Here is a 17,540-nt window from a genome sequence, read left to right on the forward strand (position 1 = left end):
GTCAAAAGGGATTATGAGACACTTGACAGTTCGTTATACTCCACAGTAAAATGGCATTGCAGAACGAATGAACAGAATGATCATGAAGAAGGTTCGATGCATGTTGTCAAATGCCAACTTATCAAAGTCATTTTGGGCAAAAGCAGCCTCTACTACATGTTTTTTGATCAACCGATCCCCATCCGTTGCCATTGAAAAAAAGACTCCACAAGAGGTATGGTCTGGTAATCCTGCTGACTATTCTGATTTAAAGATCTTTGGTTGTCCTGCGTATGCTCATGTTGATAATGGAAAATTAGAACCGAGATCTATTAAATGTGTTTTTCTTGGTTATAAAGCTAGTGTAAAATGGTATAAGTTATGGTGTCCTGAAAATATAAAAGTTGTGATTAACAGAGATGTTGTTTTTTATGAAACTGCTATGCTACCTAACTTATCTCTTAAAGACACTTCCAATAAAGAAAATCAAAAGCAGGTGGAGCATCAGATTAATCTAGAATCTACAAAAGAGTCGACTACTAAAGCCAGTACAAAAATTCAAAATAGAGTTGCTTCTTCACCACAATACTCTATCACCAAAAACAGAACTAGAAGAGAAATTAAACCTCTAAAGAAGTATGCTGAGGCTAATCTAGTTACTTATACTTTAAATGTGGATGAAGATATAGATGCAAACCAAGAGCCATCTAATTATTCTGAGGCGGTTAGTTGTGAAGACTCAGAAAAGTGGATGTTTGCTATGCAATAGGAGATGGAATCACTACACAAAAATCAAACATGGGATCTTGTGAAACTTCCTAATGGTAAAAATGTTGTTCGTTGTAAATGGGTGTTTAAAAAGAAAGAGGGGACTCCAAGAGTTGAAGAACCCAGATATAAAGTAAGGCTTGTTGCAAAGGGTTACAGTCAAATTCCAGGAGTGGACTTCACAGATGTGTTCTCTCCAGTTGTGAAGCATAGTTCGATTCGAGCTTTGCTTGGTATTGTGTCCATGCATGATTTGGAGCTTGAGTAGTTAGATGTAAAAACTGTATTTTTGCATGGAGAACTTGAGGAGGATATTTACATGTAACAACCAGAGAGTTTTACAGTCTCAGAAAAAGAGGACTATGTTTGCTTGCTGAAAAAATCCATTTACGGTTTGAAACAGTCACCAAGACAGTGGTATACGAGGTTTGATTCCTTTACGACTTCTCATGATTTTAAAAGAAGTAGCTTTGACAATTGTGTTTACTTTAAGAAAAACAGTGATGGTTCTTTTGTGTATCTACTCATTTATGTTGATGACATGTTGATAGCAGCGAAAGATAAAGGAGAGATAAGAAAGGTCAAAGCCCAACTACGTGAAGAATTTGAGATGAAAGACTTGGGACCAGCAAAGAAGATTCTTGGTATGGAGATTCTCAGGGATAGAAAAGTAAGTAAATTGTACCTAAGTAAAAAATGGTACATTGAGAAAGTTCTTTCCAGATTCAATATGCAGAATGCTAAGCCTATTAATACTCCTTTAGCAGCCCATTTCAGACTTTCATCGGCTTTGTCTCCACAATCAGATGATGAGATTGAGTACATGTCACATGTTCCATACTCTAGTGCAGTGGGATCTCTCATGTATGCCATGATTTGTTCACGTCCAGATTTATCATATGCAGTTAGTGCAGTTAGCAGATACATGGCGAATCCTGGTAAAGAACAGTGGAAAGCAGTTCAGTGGGTTTTAAGATACTTACGAGGTATTACCGATGTTTTCTTATAGTTTGAAAGAACTAGAGATGGAGTCATTGGGTATGTTGATACTGATTTTGCTGGAGACCTCGATAGAAGAAGATCTCTCACCGGTTATGTCTTTACAATCGGAGGTTGTGCAATCAGTTGGAAAGCCACTTTGCAAACTACAGTCGCTTTGTCTACCACTGAAGCTGAGTACATGGCGATTACTGAGGCTTGTAAAGAAGCTATTTGGTTGAATGGACTCTTTAGTGAACTCAATGAAGACCTTCAAATCAATACAGTATTTTGTGACAGTCAGAGTGCCATCTTCCTTACAAAAGATCAAATGTTTCATGAGAGAACAAAACACATTGATGTTCGGTATCATTTTGTTCGTGATATTATTGCTCGTGGTGATATTGTTGTGAGCAAAATTAGTACTCATGAAAATCCTGCAGATATGATGACTAAGTCACTTCCTATAACCAAGTTTGAGCATTGCTTAGACTTGGTTGGTGTTCATTGTTGAAGATAAACCCTTAAGGGATTTTATGGAAGAGGTGGAGAAACTTGTTCGTTGAGAGTTCGCGATGAAGAACTTCTTCATTAAAAATTCGTGTCAAGGTGGAGATTGTTAGAATTAAGTGACCCAAATCCTTATTAAATAAAATACTGTGGTAAAATAAAATTAAATTAAAATCCCTATAGAATTATACTTCTTTTATTTTATTTTAGAATAAGGTTTTTTAAACCTTATTAAACTCCATCTATTTGATATTATTTGAATAAGGAGTTTCACTCCTATTAGAATAAGGTTTACAAGCCTATAAATAGGCATAGTCTACTCCTCTTGTAATGAATTCAAATTCGACATAGTGAATTTTCTTCTCCTCTGCCCGTGGTTTTTTTCCCGAAAGGGTTTCCACGTAAAATCTGTGTGTTCTTTATTTTTCTATTTCTATTTTTCTTTGCGATATATTGCCATTACCGACATTATATTTTTCACAAAATTAATTACAGGTTATAAACGAGCATATGGAAGCTCTTATGAAACAACGATGTTAATTGAATGACTAAAACGTAAAGTTTTTCAAAATGCAGGGGTAATGTTGTGACCATGAGCGAGACATGTCAGGACTATTGTTTTCGGTGGCCTAAGTGTAGTACATTCGTTTATATATTTTTAATTTTTTCAAACAAATTGGTTATTAAAATTATTCATAAATTATATTAATAACCTTTGTATGATGTACTCACATGGTTTTTGCATGTAAAGTAAAATGGAAGTAAATATTAGCTCATTGGTTGCTAATGTTTAACTAATACTAAACGGTATTACATCACCGGATTGTAATACGGAAACACCCTTGGCCAATAGGTCAATGTTGGTCATGTGGGGCAAAGGCTCATATGCCATGTATCACGGATCTGGATCTGGGGCATTGTCCGAGTCGTCATCGTCAAACTCGCAAGGTCCTGGCTCCGTTGGAACCAGCTTCAACTCGAAAAATAATGCCACCTCCGAACCATCAGGTCTGCATTGTCGAATTGGCTAAGGGTCTGACTCCTCCCCGTCAAATGCACTTGTTGTCCCTTGTTCCTCACATGTATATTTTTCATCAGTCGCATCTTTTTTCTCATCTACATCTTCTTCCTCAGCCGCATATTCTTCCTCATCTACGCCTTCATTATCCCCTTCTAGTAAGGGGTTCGATGTACCCTCGTCGGTCCTTATAGAAATAGGTAAGTCATTGAATCTTTTGTAACCCATGTGCCCACCAAAATTTGCACTAGTTTGGTGTCCAGTGTACGTTGATGAACCCTCGGTATAAGTGCTTTCGGCCCATGACAACAAGCCTACACTGAATTTAAAATCGAACGCATTGATTGAATGTTTAGCTCGAATGTTAATATTAGGGTTATGCTTATACCCCGACTAGTACTGGCTCTTGAAGTTTAGATTCGTGTAGGAGACCGACAAGTGTCTACCCATAGGTGTTTTGAGGATATCGTAGTAGGAGCTTTGTAACAAGCTAGTGAACCCAACGCACAACCGTGTAATAGGACTTTCTGCTTCAACTCCAGTTCCGACATCCGCCGCAATGGTGGCCAAGGATGGGCCAGATCCATCAACCTCAGCAAACTCGACGTATAACTCAATTATAGCATTTTCACTTTAGACGTACAATGATATGACCATCTCGAGCTGGAGCTCATCATTCACATCAAATAGGTCATACCTATAGTGGTCAATGGAAGCAAGATATCTACATTTCAACCTCAAAATTCTTCCCCGGGTTGAACCTTCGACTTTTCTCCTAATTCTAGTTTGTATCTCACACAATTGAATGGTACGATTGAATGTCAATTCCACGGGCTGTGCTCCTACAAATACCACCCTGACCTCTATATTACATATTTAACTGTCATAGTAAATAACGAATTTCACTCGTCGACTCATTTCAATATCGGTCACAAATTGGATTAATACCAAAAAAAATTAGAAGGTTGTCAGAAGAAGTACACACAAGTTTCGAGACTCAACAATTCAATTTTTGATATTAATTTGTTATGTGTCTAAGTTATGTAAAGTACATGTCGTTAATAGGAAAATTAGCCAATGAGAGAGGGAATACATGCATCAATCTTCATTTATGAATACACGCATTCGTCGAACAATGATGATAAAATGCAAAGTATTATTTGAAAGTGTGTTCCTGAAGTTATATAATTTCATCAAAATAGTGCTTCCAATAGTATTCGACGCCTTAGAACATACATCAATTATACAAAAATGTTCTCTGGGACAACTTTTTTTAATTTTCAGTAGAAAAAAGGTTAGAGAAAGCTCGCCAATTTGGGTGTTTTTCTCTAAACTTTTTCTTTAAAAGTACATGCCCGTCTAATTTTTCAACCGTTTTTAAACACTTTTTGAATATATTCCTAAAAGACGCTAGTCATGCAGCGCGTTTTCAATCGCGGGAAATTTTTACTTCATAATCCAACTCTTTCCCTATGCCTATAAAAAGGGGTCTTCCACTTCATGCTTCATCGTTCCTCAAAAATCTTCTCCCACAGCCTCTTCATCCTTCATCTATAAAACACTACTCGGTGTTAAAAATTTATGTCGCTAAAAATTTTTTGTTGATGTTCGAGGTATTATTGAATCATCGATGATGCGACATTGCTCCAAACCGCACGCATTTCATATATCATGCTGAGATGAGACCATTACCTTCGAAGCCTATCCTGGAGAAGTTGGGTTTCGGGGTGATTTTGCTTTGTACGGTCATGGGTGATAGTATACGTGGAGGTCTCAACCGATGGTCATTATGCAGTCATAGATCGAGGTATAACGGGGAAGCCAGTTGACGGTCGTTATGCGGCCACGAGCTCAAACTTTTTGGATACCCGAAAATGTTTCCTTATAAATAACATACAGAAGTTTGAGGGCATAATCATAAAAGAAAATTGTGGGTCTTCCCGCTATAATCGACATAATTTTTTTCTCCATTTCTAAGCAACCAATATCTTTAACCTTCCTTCTTATCCAAAGTTCGGCACCGTTGTGGACGCAAGACTCTCAAGCAGTGAGCGACTATTTCGGTGGAGTAAAGGTGATGCTCCTTTCGGGCTGACTGCGGTTTCTGTTATTAAACAATTCATTAATAACTACAACTACTACCGCGTCGACCCGAGTTTGACCTCTACTTTCATCGAAACATCTGCTCGCCCCCTGAGAGTCCTCTTGTGTCCACCACGGTGTCAACCTTCAGATAAGAATGAAAGGTTAAAGATATCGACTACGTGGAAATAGAGAAAAAAATTACGTTTATTACACCGAAAATCCCTCCGTTTTTCCCTATGATTATAGTCTCAATCTTATGTATGGTATATATAAGGCATCATTTGTGTGGTATCCAAAAAGCTTGAACTTGTGACCGTGTAACGACCGTCAACTGGCCCTCGATTATACTTGAACTCGTGATCGCATCACGGCCACCGACTGGGACCTCCACTTGAACTTCGACCTCTGATCTTATCAAGCATAATCACCTCAAAACCATATTTCCCCAAAATGGGTTTCTAAGGTGATGATCCTATCCTGCCATGACATATGAAATGTATGTGTTATGAGACGCGTTATCACATCCCCAACTCCTCAAAACTACCTTTGAAATTCTCTGGTTTCAATCGAAAACCCCAAACCCTTTTTAAAAAACCCAAAACCTAAAAACCCAAAACTTAAAAGTATTAAAACCTTAAACTTAAAAACATTAAAAATCCTAACCCTAGGAGAGAGAAACGAAAAGCACGCCCAACTGGATGTGCTTTCCATTTCTTTCTCTAAAAACAACCTACTTTCCTAAATTTAAAAAAAACGGCTTATAAACCTAATTAAAAAATGACATAATTACCTAATTTAGTCGAAGATATGAGATGATAACTTCCTAACTCGGATGCAATAATTGTCTAATCATTTTGTGTATGTCTAATGGTTGTGGCTGTGCTTGAATTGGGAATACTTGAAAAAATATATAATTGAAATTAGTCCGACTTCATTTTGTTGCCATTGGTTTTTCTTTTTAATTGTCATTTTGTTGCATTTGCATTGGTATTGGTTATCCCTAAAACCACGAAAACAGGATAAGCTCATCTCACCTATGGCCTTCAAACTTTATACATTATTTTTATTGCATTTTCACTTTTGTCAATTAATTTAAATTTTAAGGCAGTCAAAACGGGTATATAAATCACAACACAAACAAATTCACTCTATCTCCTATTTCTCTCCTCATGGATCCTTACAAGGTACAAACTACCAACTTTATCCATTTGTTAAGCTTGCTATTGTTGTTGTTACTCCACTTCCTTTTTGGTGGGTTATATCTAACAAAATTACCCCTTTTTCATTGCTGAATCTCATTTTCCTTTGTTTCCATGTCTTCTAATTTTGCTAGGAATATTTAAGTATCTCAGTGGTTGAAACTTTAGAACAAAATTCAGAAAACTTGATATTGAATAAAATATGCTAGTTTGCTGGTAAAATTTTAAGTTGCTTCCTCTCTTTTTTTTCTTTTTTTTTTATATTTTCCCAGCTATACCAAGTTCCAAAACTATGTTTTAGGTTCCAATAAATCATATTTTATCCTATTGAATTACGTTTTATATAATAGTGAATTGTGTTCTAGTTTGCATTACTCGTACCAGATCGACCTGCCTTGGAGGTAAGATTGGATTAGTATTTGTCTTTTTGAGGTTGTATTGTGTATCAAGTTATGAACAAAGTCCTCTAGTTTATCTTCTAGAATCATTATTTATCTTCTTATAAGAGCTATTTTTTGATGCAGCGTGGTCCTTCAAGTGCCTTTAATTCCCCATTCTGGACCACCAATTCTGGTGCACCAGTTTGGAACAATAACTCATCGCTCACTGTCGGAGCAAGAGGTAATTAATATGATACTTGGTGTGTGCCTATATCATGTTTGTTCATTGTAGCATTTTTCACAAAACCTGGAGGTGCTAAACCAGAGACTAAGCAACACTTTTTTGGCAGGTCCAGTTCTTCTGGAAGATTACCATTTGGTGTAAAAGCTTGCTAATTTTGATAGAGAACGCATTCCAGAACGTGTAGTTCATGCTAGAGGAGCAAGTGCAAAAGGGTTCTTTGAGGTCACTCGTGACATCTCATCTCACACGTGCTGATTTCCTTCGTGGCCCTGGAGTCTAGACACCACCCATTGTTAGATTTTCCACTGTTATCCATGAACGTGGTAGTCCCGAAACTCTGCGAGACCCTCGAGGTTTCGCCGTGAAATTCTACACTCGAGAGGTAATATTGGACCTTACAGCAGCATATTAACATTGTTAGTTTTTTTTTATCCATGCTTGTTCTTCTTGAACCAGGGTAATTTTGATCTAGTGGGGAACAATTTCCCAGTGTTTTTCATCCGTGATGGAATGAAGTTCCCTGATATGGTGCATGCCCTTAAACCAAACCCGAAGTCCCATATTCAGGAAAACTGGAGAATTCTGGACTTCTTCTCGCACCATCCGGAAAGCTTGCATATGTTCACCTTCCTGTTTGATGATATAGGTATTCCCCAGGATTACAGGCACATGGATGGCTCTGGGGTTCATACCTATACACTAATCGACAAGGCTGGGAAGGCACATTATGTTAAGTTCCATTGGAAACCTACTTGTGGGGTTAAAAACCTGTTGGAGGATGAGGCCATAACAGTTGGTGGAGCTAATCACAGCCATGCCACACAAGATCTCTATGACTCCATTGCAGCAGGAAACTATCCTGAGTGGAAGGTCTTCATTCAGGTGATGGATCCTGCTGACGAGGATAGGTTTGATTTCGACCCGCTTGATGTAACTAAGACCTGGCCGGAAGACATCTTGCCATTGCAGCCGGTGGGTCGAATGGTTCTAAGCAAAAACATAGATAACTTCTTTGCTGAGAACGAGCAGTTAGCCTTCTGCCCTTCCGTCATTGTCCCCGGTATATATTACTCGGATTATAAGTTGCTCCAAACAAGGATCTTCTCCTATTCCGACACTCAGAAGCACCGTCTAGGACCCAATTATCTGCAGCTTCCAGCAAATGCTCCTAAATGTGTTCATCACAATAATCACCATGAAGGTTTTATGAATTTCATGCACAGAGATGAGGAGGTAGATATGACATGTTAAGTCCATGATGGACAATCATTTGATTGATGCATTGTGGCCTTTGATGTTTTTTTTTCTCTTTAGGTGAACTACTTCCCTTCAAGGTTTGATCCAGCGCGCCATGCTGAGAAGTACCCTATCCCTACTGCCATTTGCAGCGGCAAGAGAGACAAGATTTGGTTCTTGTGTGTGTGGGTGATGTTGATAATAATCAGTTTATGGTTTCTCAACTATTGTATTGTCACAGTGCATTATTGTATTGATCCTTTGCACCAGACAGGTCTTCTTTTTTATTTGGATAGGAAATGTGAAATTGCTTAATTTCTTTATACATTCAATGACATAGAATATAATGCCATTTTGGTTGCGTCTCAGGCAAGAACGTTTTGTTAAACGCTGGATTGAGGCCTTGTCTGATCCAAGGGCCAAATATGAGATCCGCAGCATTTGGATCTCATACCGGTCGTAGGCGGGACTCTCACCCTTTGATCTTTTTATTATTTTATACAAACACCCACAACATGCTAATTATCTTTCGCCTTCATAATAATCATAATAATCGTCTTTGTGCGGCTACAGGCTGACAAATCTTTGGGTCAGAAACTGGCTTCTCGCCTCGGTGTGAGACCAAGTTATTGATGAGAAAGGGTGTCCCAAAATGTGATGCATTTGCAAGTAGTGAACTAGTTATGTATCTCCTGAATAAGAACACAAAATAATATAGCAATCATTCACGTCGAGAGTGTAATAAGACGCATCACTATGTTACTGTATTTATGTATTTTCAAGGATTTGAGAGAACCGGAGACCATAATCTCTTCGAAATGCTAATATTGGAAGTGCCAACCATTTCATTTACAGTAATTCCACAGGATGCAAATGTGTTAAATACTTAGATAACCTCATAACTGCCGCTATTACTCTTTTTCATACTTCGCGGGGGAAATTGTTTTTTTACTGTTACATCAGACCTGTAAAAGAAGCAAAAAATCCGACCAAAATACAACTAGTAAAAGATGGATACAACACAAGTTTATACATGGGAAACCAAGTCAAAATCCGTAAACCACAATGTCCTCTCAAATCCCTTTCCTTTTTTCTTCACCACTTCAAATACATCATTTGATAACGGCATCCTCCAATCACTTGACCACAGTATTGGAAAAGGAGCTGGATTGTTAGATGCACCATTAGGTAGAGATTATATTACATTCAGTAAATCTTTATGTCTCCGGAGAAGCATCACCATCACCCTCAGGATTCTCTAAGGATGTCTCCGGAAAGAATTCTTCCCCAGGGTAAATCTCCTGAAATATCTATCATATTCCACAACCAGTAATACATTCCAATCAGCAATAAGAAATGTTAAAACATCTGTAATTCAGTACAGTTAACGTTCCATTTAACTTCGATGCTACATTTGGTTGGAATATTATTTTTTTCACATGTTTTAGTCATTGGTTAGCTATAAACTAATCACAATTGGTAACTTTTAGCCACTCATATGACTTGTTTATAGCAAAGAGAAGGAAAACTTTTCACTTACATTGAAGAGGACTTTTTTTTTACAAGAGTTTTTACTCATCTTTCTAATTGCATGTTTAAATTTGAACTAATTCTTCTTTATTTTATGTCTAACTATTTTACAACACATGTGTTAAATATGCTTTTTACTCGTTATTACACTAGTAACCAAATGTAGCATGAGTGAATCTGAAATTTCATCCCAAAGAACAAAGAACGCACATAAAAAGATCAAATAAAGCAACCCCAACAGGATAATTGTATGTGTAGAGATTGTGCCAGAAGAATTATAAACATAGCACACTCATATAGAATATAATTTTAAATTTCATGAACATTAGCAAACTGAGTACCTTAAAAGTCGTATCTATGAGATCATTGTAGTTCAGTTTACCATCTGGCATGGGAGTTGAACAGATAAAATCAACTTGACCCTGAAAACAAAATATATTTCTGTTGAAAAGGGCACTACAATCAACACAGCACATTAACAAAACTCCAAGTCCTAACAACTGTTAGGCAGACCGTATCATCCCTCTAAAACCATGTCCCAAGTGTTAAAAAATTTCTGGAAAAGGTAACATGATTATTCTTTAAAAAATGAAGAAGAAGAAGCACAACAAAATAGAGGCCCAAAGTCACAATACCAAAATATTAGTAACTAAGAAGATACACATAAGAAAGCAACCATAAGAAACATACCAAAGTTAGCTCCTGACTATACAACGCACTCCATAGTAGAGTAGGTTTTTCTTCTCCAGAATCACTTGGACCTCCAGAACTACTTTCTGAAGTCTCATCTTGAACTGCACTACCATTTTCAGCAGTCTCACTTTGAACTGCAGCATTACTTTCAGAATCTAGAGGAACTGTAAGAAGCGTGTTCATGACTGCATGAATTAACTTCTTTCCTTGATCATCATCATTACATAATGCTGAGATATATAACACAAACCTGAATAGAACAGGGAGAAATACTTACATTCATGACTTAAGCAAATAGACTAAAATTACTCCATCCTATGTATTATGCATAAGAACATAAAACATCAACCGATAAAAATAATTATAATGGTGAAGTTTCTCTATTCACTTAATTATCAATAAAACCATAAAATTGAACTTTTAATGTCTGAAAGACAATACAACTAAATGCTAGGTAAACAGTTTCTCACAGAATTCAAAGGTAACCACAGGAAAAGCAGCTCAACAAGGAAGTGAAAAGATAACAGTTGATAAAATTCATCAACGTAAAAACAAACAGAGAGAAGATAAAACCAATCCTCTTCAGAAACTAAATGGAACTTACATGCCTGGCAGACAAACAGCCAAATTGCTAGCTATTTGGAGAAGTCTGATTGAAGTAACCTGTTCAGGAAACAATGCTAGGAGGAAGCAAAAAAAAAGTTACTAGTTTATCTTTGTTTCTTATCTTCAACAAAAGCAAAAGAAACCGATCTTACATCTTGGAGGATATACAACCAAAAAGTTCGATATATCAGGCTTCAAAGAAGTCTTTGTGATGCATATTCCCCTTGCTATCTTTCCTTTATCATCCTTCAGACTGAAAAAGGGAAGCTTTTCTTTAAGTGGAAGTGGCGGGGATGATCCTGATGGTAATGTTACCTTAAAGGTTGGATCAAGGATCAGTTTCTGGCTGAATATATCCTGACCTGAAGCTAATCTAACACCCTTATAACACCCGGTATCCTGAGAAGTTTTCAAGGGAAAAACATGAAGTTCTTTTACCTTAACGTCATTAACAGTCTGATTAGAATAACAAATATCTAGCATAATTTAGTCTCGCTTATGCTTCCATACCTTGTCTACAAGCAATGCAGTAACCGGCATACGCAATACCTGTGTCATGTTTATTCAAATGGATTAGCATAATTTTATGCTAAAACATAATAATCTCATGTAAAGTCAGGTTGTTGGTCACACAGTTAATGCTAGGAACTACTCTATTGCTGTTTGGTGTTGGGTATCTCAAAGATGTCAAATGCCTTCAACCAACTCATAGAGGAGGTGAATATGACTGAGGAGAACTATATCAGATAAACTCCTTTTATGTCTATCCAATTAGGACATAGGAGGATATTTGAATGAACTGTAGTTGCCAGTGGGTACTCTGAAATGATAGGTAACTCAAGGCACCATTCCTATACCTTCTTAGCTAAAAAACCACTGTTACTATCTTCTGGAGTTTATCCACAGATAAACATCAATTTAAGGAAATCGTTAGCAGAAATAGTAGACAACTTAGCATTTAAATATCAAGCAACTGAATCCACTCATTTTACATAAAAGCAGTTGGTAAAAAATATATCAGGCCAAATAGATGTAAACACAAAATCAGGTTAACATGTAATGATATATATATAAAACTACAACGGTAGGAAATGCATCAATAACTGCATTCAAAATTATCAAAGAAATAATTCTCTCCTCGTCAGAACTTACATAAAGGCAACCTTTGACAGCAGCACGACGGCAAAAAGCTTGTGATAGTTCTCCTTGCCCATAGATAGGATATAAGAAAGCCCCAGATGCATTTTGAAACCTAAAGACAACAAATAATTTCATTGAACATAAATATAGACCACAATTTGATATAATAAGTTTCTATTCAAATTTCAACATGGTGTTGAAAATTTTTGAACTTTAGTTTAAGGCTTGACTTGAAAAATAAACAGAAACAATAAAAGTTAACCTGCCAATAGATGCATTATACAAAGCCAACTGATCGATCCCATCTTTTGTCTTGAGCAAATCTCTACAAACTCCGGTATCTTCTTGATCATAATCCGCCATTGCTATAGCATACAATATAAACCTGTAAAGACAAGAAAAAAAATCAAAAGCGGTTGAGAATCACGCCTACGACTGAATCAATGAGGAGGCAACCAGAGATGGGAAAATTAAAATAAAATAAAAAACGAAAAAAGTTGTGACTAACAGACGATTTAATTTTGGGCGGCAATCCCATTTTGTTCAAGAAGTCAACAAACGGACTCTGCAAATCTTCTTCGGAAATCTTGATGTCTTGTTCGCCAGCCAAGTGTCCCTGCACCAGCTTGAAGAACCTCATTAACTTGTTCTTCTCCACGAGTCCCAGGCTCTTGTCTTTGAATATGGCAGCTCTGGAATCCGGCACACTCCAGAGGTTGCCCTTGTTGTCCCCAACGAAAGTGGCGTCAACACTCTTGAACTCCATGTACTGGTTGGTTCCAGTTCTTAGTAGCAATTCAATAGATTTGTCGGCGCAAAAGAAAACCCTAGGTCCAGCCACATCGAGGTTGAACTTTCTAGAGTGTTGATCAAGGAGGTTAGGAGAAAAAGTGGAGATATCGATAGAGGAATAGAGAGGACGAGTAGCAAATTCCAAGAGAGAAAATTCGTTAGGGTCGTCGGAAGAAGGTGAGCGTGGTGGTGATGGTGAGGTCGAGTGGGAGGAGAGGAAGGAGGGGAGATCGGCAAGAGGGAGAGAGGAGAAGTGGGAGCCATAGAAGGGATAGGGATCCAGGTGAAGGACGGATTTAGAGGCGGTAGAGGAGGCGGCGGCTATGATGGATTCGGGAAGGCCAGTGCCTATGACGATGAGGTCGAAGGTGGTTGGATCAATTGGGGGATAGGGTGGGATGTCGTCCATGGCGAAGCAAAGGTAGAAAACTCGCTACAACCTGAGCTAATGAAAATGGAAGCTCCGAATTATCAAAAAGAAAAAAAAAATTGTTTATTTTAGGGTAAACTGGGTATCAACTAAAAATTTTGTATTAAATTTTGAATATCCCTTCCTTAAAATTGATTACGGAAAATCTATTTTAATGGTATAATAATATGTTTAATCTTTAATACTTATTTCATATCAGTTTGTATTTAATTTTAAACAATTTCATAAATTTAATCCTACATATTTATAAATTTTATCAATTTTATCCTTAAATTTTCTAACCAAAGCATTCAACTTTTAAAACAAATACATTCTACATCTATTAATTATTTTATTTATAGTTAAAATTATCAAATTCGATATCTAACCCTCTTTTGTGTATATTTTAAAAAGTTAATGTCAGAGATTAACTAACTACTTTTAAAATAGAAAAAAATACGAATCTTAAAAATATAATATATAAGAAAATTTTATAAATAATAATTTTCCTCTTACTGGTATAATTTTAGTTTTTAATTAATTAATTTGGTAAATGGTTTGACATTAAATCATATCATTATGATACTTATTGCTTATTCTGGATTTAAAAATTAAAAATAAATAAAATACATAATCATCTCTTAATCCGTTTATAAAATTAAAAAAAGCATTATCAATGTAATAAAAGGAAATTAAATTAATTCTTTCTCTCTTTTTTCTTATGAAAAATTAAATGTTCATAATTTTTTTCTTATATAATTATTAATTTGAACAATTAAATTTTTCAAAGCCATATTTTTTAACTCTGGATTTAATTTTCAATTTCAAGTACCAACTTCGAGGACTATTTCTATGTATCTTGAAGGAGATATCATATTGTTAACAACAATGGTAAATCTAAAATGTTTTTTTTTAAGTTTTTTCCATTTTCTTTAGCCAAAATGTTATCAATGCAAGGGTTATAAAATACAATATTAGAAGAAAACTAATGAAAAAAAGAAAGAAAGAAAAGGAAATAAAGTTTCAAGATAAACTTATTGGTATTAGGAATTGGCTCAGAAAATAGCTCGTTAGTTGAAAGAAGTTTTTTTTTTCTTTTTTGGGTTTTACAAATTTATAGATGTGCAATGCCTCTGTTTTAAAAGCTGAAAACTTTTACTAAGAAGTTTGAGAATCAAATTGATAGAATTTGTAAATATCAAGGGTTAAATTTTTTGAATTATTTAGAATTATGATCAAATTGGTAGAATATATAAGTATTGAGGACTAAGTGTGTTATTATACAAGTTAAAAAAGATTTTTCATTATCAATTTAACAAGTGACCTAAACATGAACGAATTCAAACATTAGTGCCTAAATTAAAAATTTTAAAGTTGGGTGATTGATTGTATAGTTTACCTTTTAATTTACATTTATTATATAGCGGTTATCCTAATTTCGTTTTTTTTAGATGAGAGGGAAAAAGTTGTTTAGGGATGTTGGTTATGGATTTGGTGTCAACTAATATTTGATTTCAACCAAAGCCTTTTGCAGTATTATCCAAATTGAATCATATTGAAAATTGATTGAGGTATCGGTTTGAAGAGTGAAATCAGAATAAATCGGGTAGAAAACAGTTGAATTGATAGTTAAACTGGTTGAACCAAAATTTTTAAAAAAAATTAATATTTTTTAAATTTTTAATGTTATTTGTTTGAACCGAATGGATGATCAATGGTCTAAATGATTCAACCATCGATCCAATTCCAAAACCATTAGTCTTTTGTTCATGAGTTTAATTTACTCATTGTGACTAATTTGAAATGTTATTACTTCTCATCTACAATGTTTATTTTGGTAGGAAAAGTAACTTGTGATAATAGAATGTCGATAACGGCAATGTATCGCAAAGAAAAGAAAGAAAAATAGAACAAACAAATATCCGAATGATACAAGAGGAGAGACGACTACATCTATTTATAATATTCTAGTCAAAATCAAATAGAAGAAATGCAGTAAGGTTAAAACACCTTATTCTAATAAATATCATATAGAGGTAGTATACTTCTATACAGATTTCACTCGTGCAGTCTGTACCGTACCGCAGGAGTCGGATCTCGCACCCTTGTTGCGACCTCAACCCAATATCTTACTTCTTGAAGATCTACAATGGGCTACGACCTTCGCCCTCCTAAATCTCTTATCTTACTACTTGTATTTTATTTTAACAAGAATTTGGGCTACATATCTTTAACCAAACTTCATTAATGTAAAATTTTAATAAAGAGTATAGTACAACAACACCCGATTAGTCTAGTCACGAAAAATAAACTTAACATTATTAGGTGAAGTATAAACATCTAATAAATTAAAATATAAACATTTGTCGTCGGAGGCAAGGAAACTTCCTTCCTAATTGGGCAAGTGAGTCTGCACGTCTATTTCCCTCCACTACAGCAAAACAGGTTTTTAGCGGCCTTTTTTTGGGGCTTTTAAGCGCCGCTAAAACAATTTGCGGCGTTTATGTGGAAAAACACCGCTAAAGAACATGACCTTTAGCTGCGTTTGTGGAAAAACGCCACTAACTTTAGCGGCTTTTTACCAAGCCATTTTCATTCATATAGAACACGAATTGTCAACATAATTTCCTGTAACATCAAATCCAACCAAAAACTACAAATCTAAATGATACTTCAAATCTAACGAAAGAAATATGTATATGATCTAAATTAATAAATGAAATAACAAAATATATTTTATTCAAAAGTTATATTGTTAAAATATTCTCACAATAAGAAAACAAATGTCTAAGATGGCGGATTCTTCGACTACTGAAACATCTTCATCATATTCTGAAGTTGTAGTTGGAGTTCGTCATATTTTCTGCTTCCCTCACTACTGCCTCCGCTTTAAGTTGTAGCTAGAGTTCTTCATATTTTCTTTGAGCCTCTGCTTCTCTCGATGCTACATCCGGTTTAAGTTGAGCAATTTTCTCAAATTTGCTCGCTTGCATCTGAGCCATCTTGTATCTTAACCTCTAAACTTTAGCTTGAGCTTGATTCCCCGAATGCATGTATTGTTGCGAGCTAGATCAAAAATATTAGGTTGGGTTAACAAAAGATCATTGAAATCGAACCCGACCATACCTTTCAGGACCGAAAACTTTAATAATAATTCAGTTATCAATGTCGTCAAGATTAACAGAACTATCACTTGAAACGATCGCTTCATACTCTGCCCTTTTATCCTTTAGTTTCTCCTAATAAATCAATTAAAGAGTTAGAAACGAAATATATAATCAAAACAAATACAACATAACTTAACATTATTTGCATTACAAACGACGAATCTAAAAGTGGAGTTTGGGTTTGACATTTTCCCTGGTACAGCTCCGGTGTTTATCGCTCCCTATCGGATGGAACCAAATGAGCTAACGGAGCTTAAGCCTCAAATTCAGGAGTTATTGGATAATGGGTTAATCCGTCCTAGTGTGTTCCCGTGGGGAGCACAGGTACTGTTAGTTAAGAAAAAAGATGGATCCATGAGGATGTGTATCGACTACTGACAACTAAATAAGTTGGCTATTAAGAACAAGTATCCACTTCCGAGGATTGATGATTTGTTTGACAAGTTCCGAGCGGCGTCTGTGTTCTCCAAAATTGACTTGCATTCTAGGTTTCATTATTTGAGAGTTAAGGAGGCTGATGTACATAAAACGGCATTTAGGACTCGTTATGGTCACTACGAGTTCCTAGTGATGCTATTTGGACTGACTAATGCACCAATAACTTTCATGGATCTGATGAACCGAGTATTTCAGCCCTACCTGGATCGGTTTATAGTGGTGTTCATCGATGACATATTGGTTTCTTCGAGGACTGAGGATGAGCATGACGAGCACCTTAGGTTTGTTCTTTAGATTTTGAGGGAAAAGCAGCTCTATGCTAAGTTTAGCAAGTGCGCGTTCTGGTTACGTGAAGTAACATTTCTGGT

The 17,540-nt window shown here is 35.9% G+C and overlaps 1 protein-coding gene and 1 pseudogene across 1 annotated transcript; one reads left to right on the forward strand and one right to left on the reverse strand.

The window, feature by feature from the left end:
* The first annotated feature begins 6,274 nt into the window (after positions 1-6,274).
* LOC107955088 (catalase isozyme 2-like) lies at positions 6,275-9,255 on the forward strand (annotated as a pseudogene).
* Positions 9,208-13,747, reverse strand: LOC107955087 (rab escort protein 1). The gene is made up of 9 exons (XM_016890804.2): positions 12,879-13,747; positions 12,629-12,751; positions 12,379-12,478; positions 11,737-11,775; positions 11,379-11,625; positions 11,225-11,300; positions 10,618-10,870; positions 10,269-10,349; positions 9,208-9,707 (listed from the first exon to the last, which is right to left on the reverse strand). The coding sequence occupies exons 1-9, from the start codon at positions 13,565-13,567 to the stop codon at positions 9,615-9,617; spliced, it is 1,701 nt and encodes a 566-aa protein (XP_016746293.2). The 5' UTR covers positions 13,568-13,747; the 3' UTR covers positions 9,208-9,614.
* Positions 13,748-17,540: the final 3,793 nt, after the last annotated feature.

This window comes from Gossypium hirsutum, chromosome D07 (genome assembly GCF_007990345.1).
Source record: "Gossypium hirsutum isolate 1008001.06 chromosome D07, Gossypium_hirsutum_v2.1, whole genome shotgun sequence".
NCBI classification, from domain to species: domain Eukaryota; kingdom Viridiplantae; phylum Streptophyta; class Magnoliopsida; order Malvales; family Malvaceae; genus Gossypium; species Gossypium hirsutum.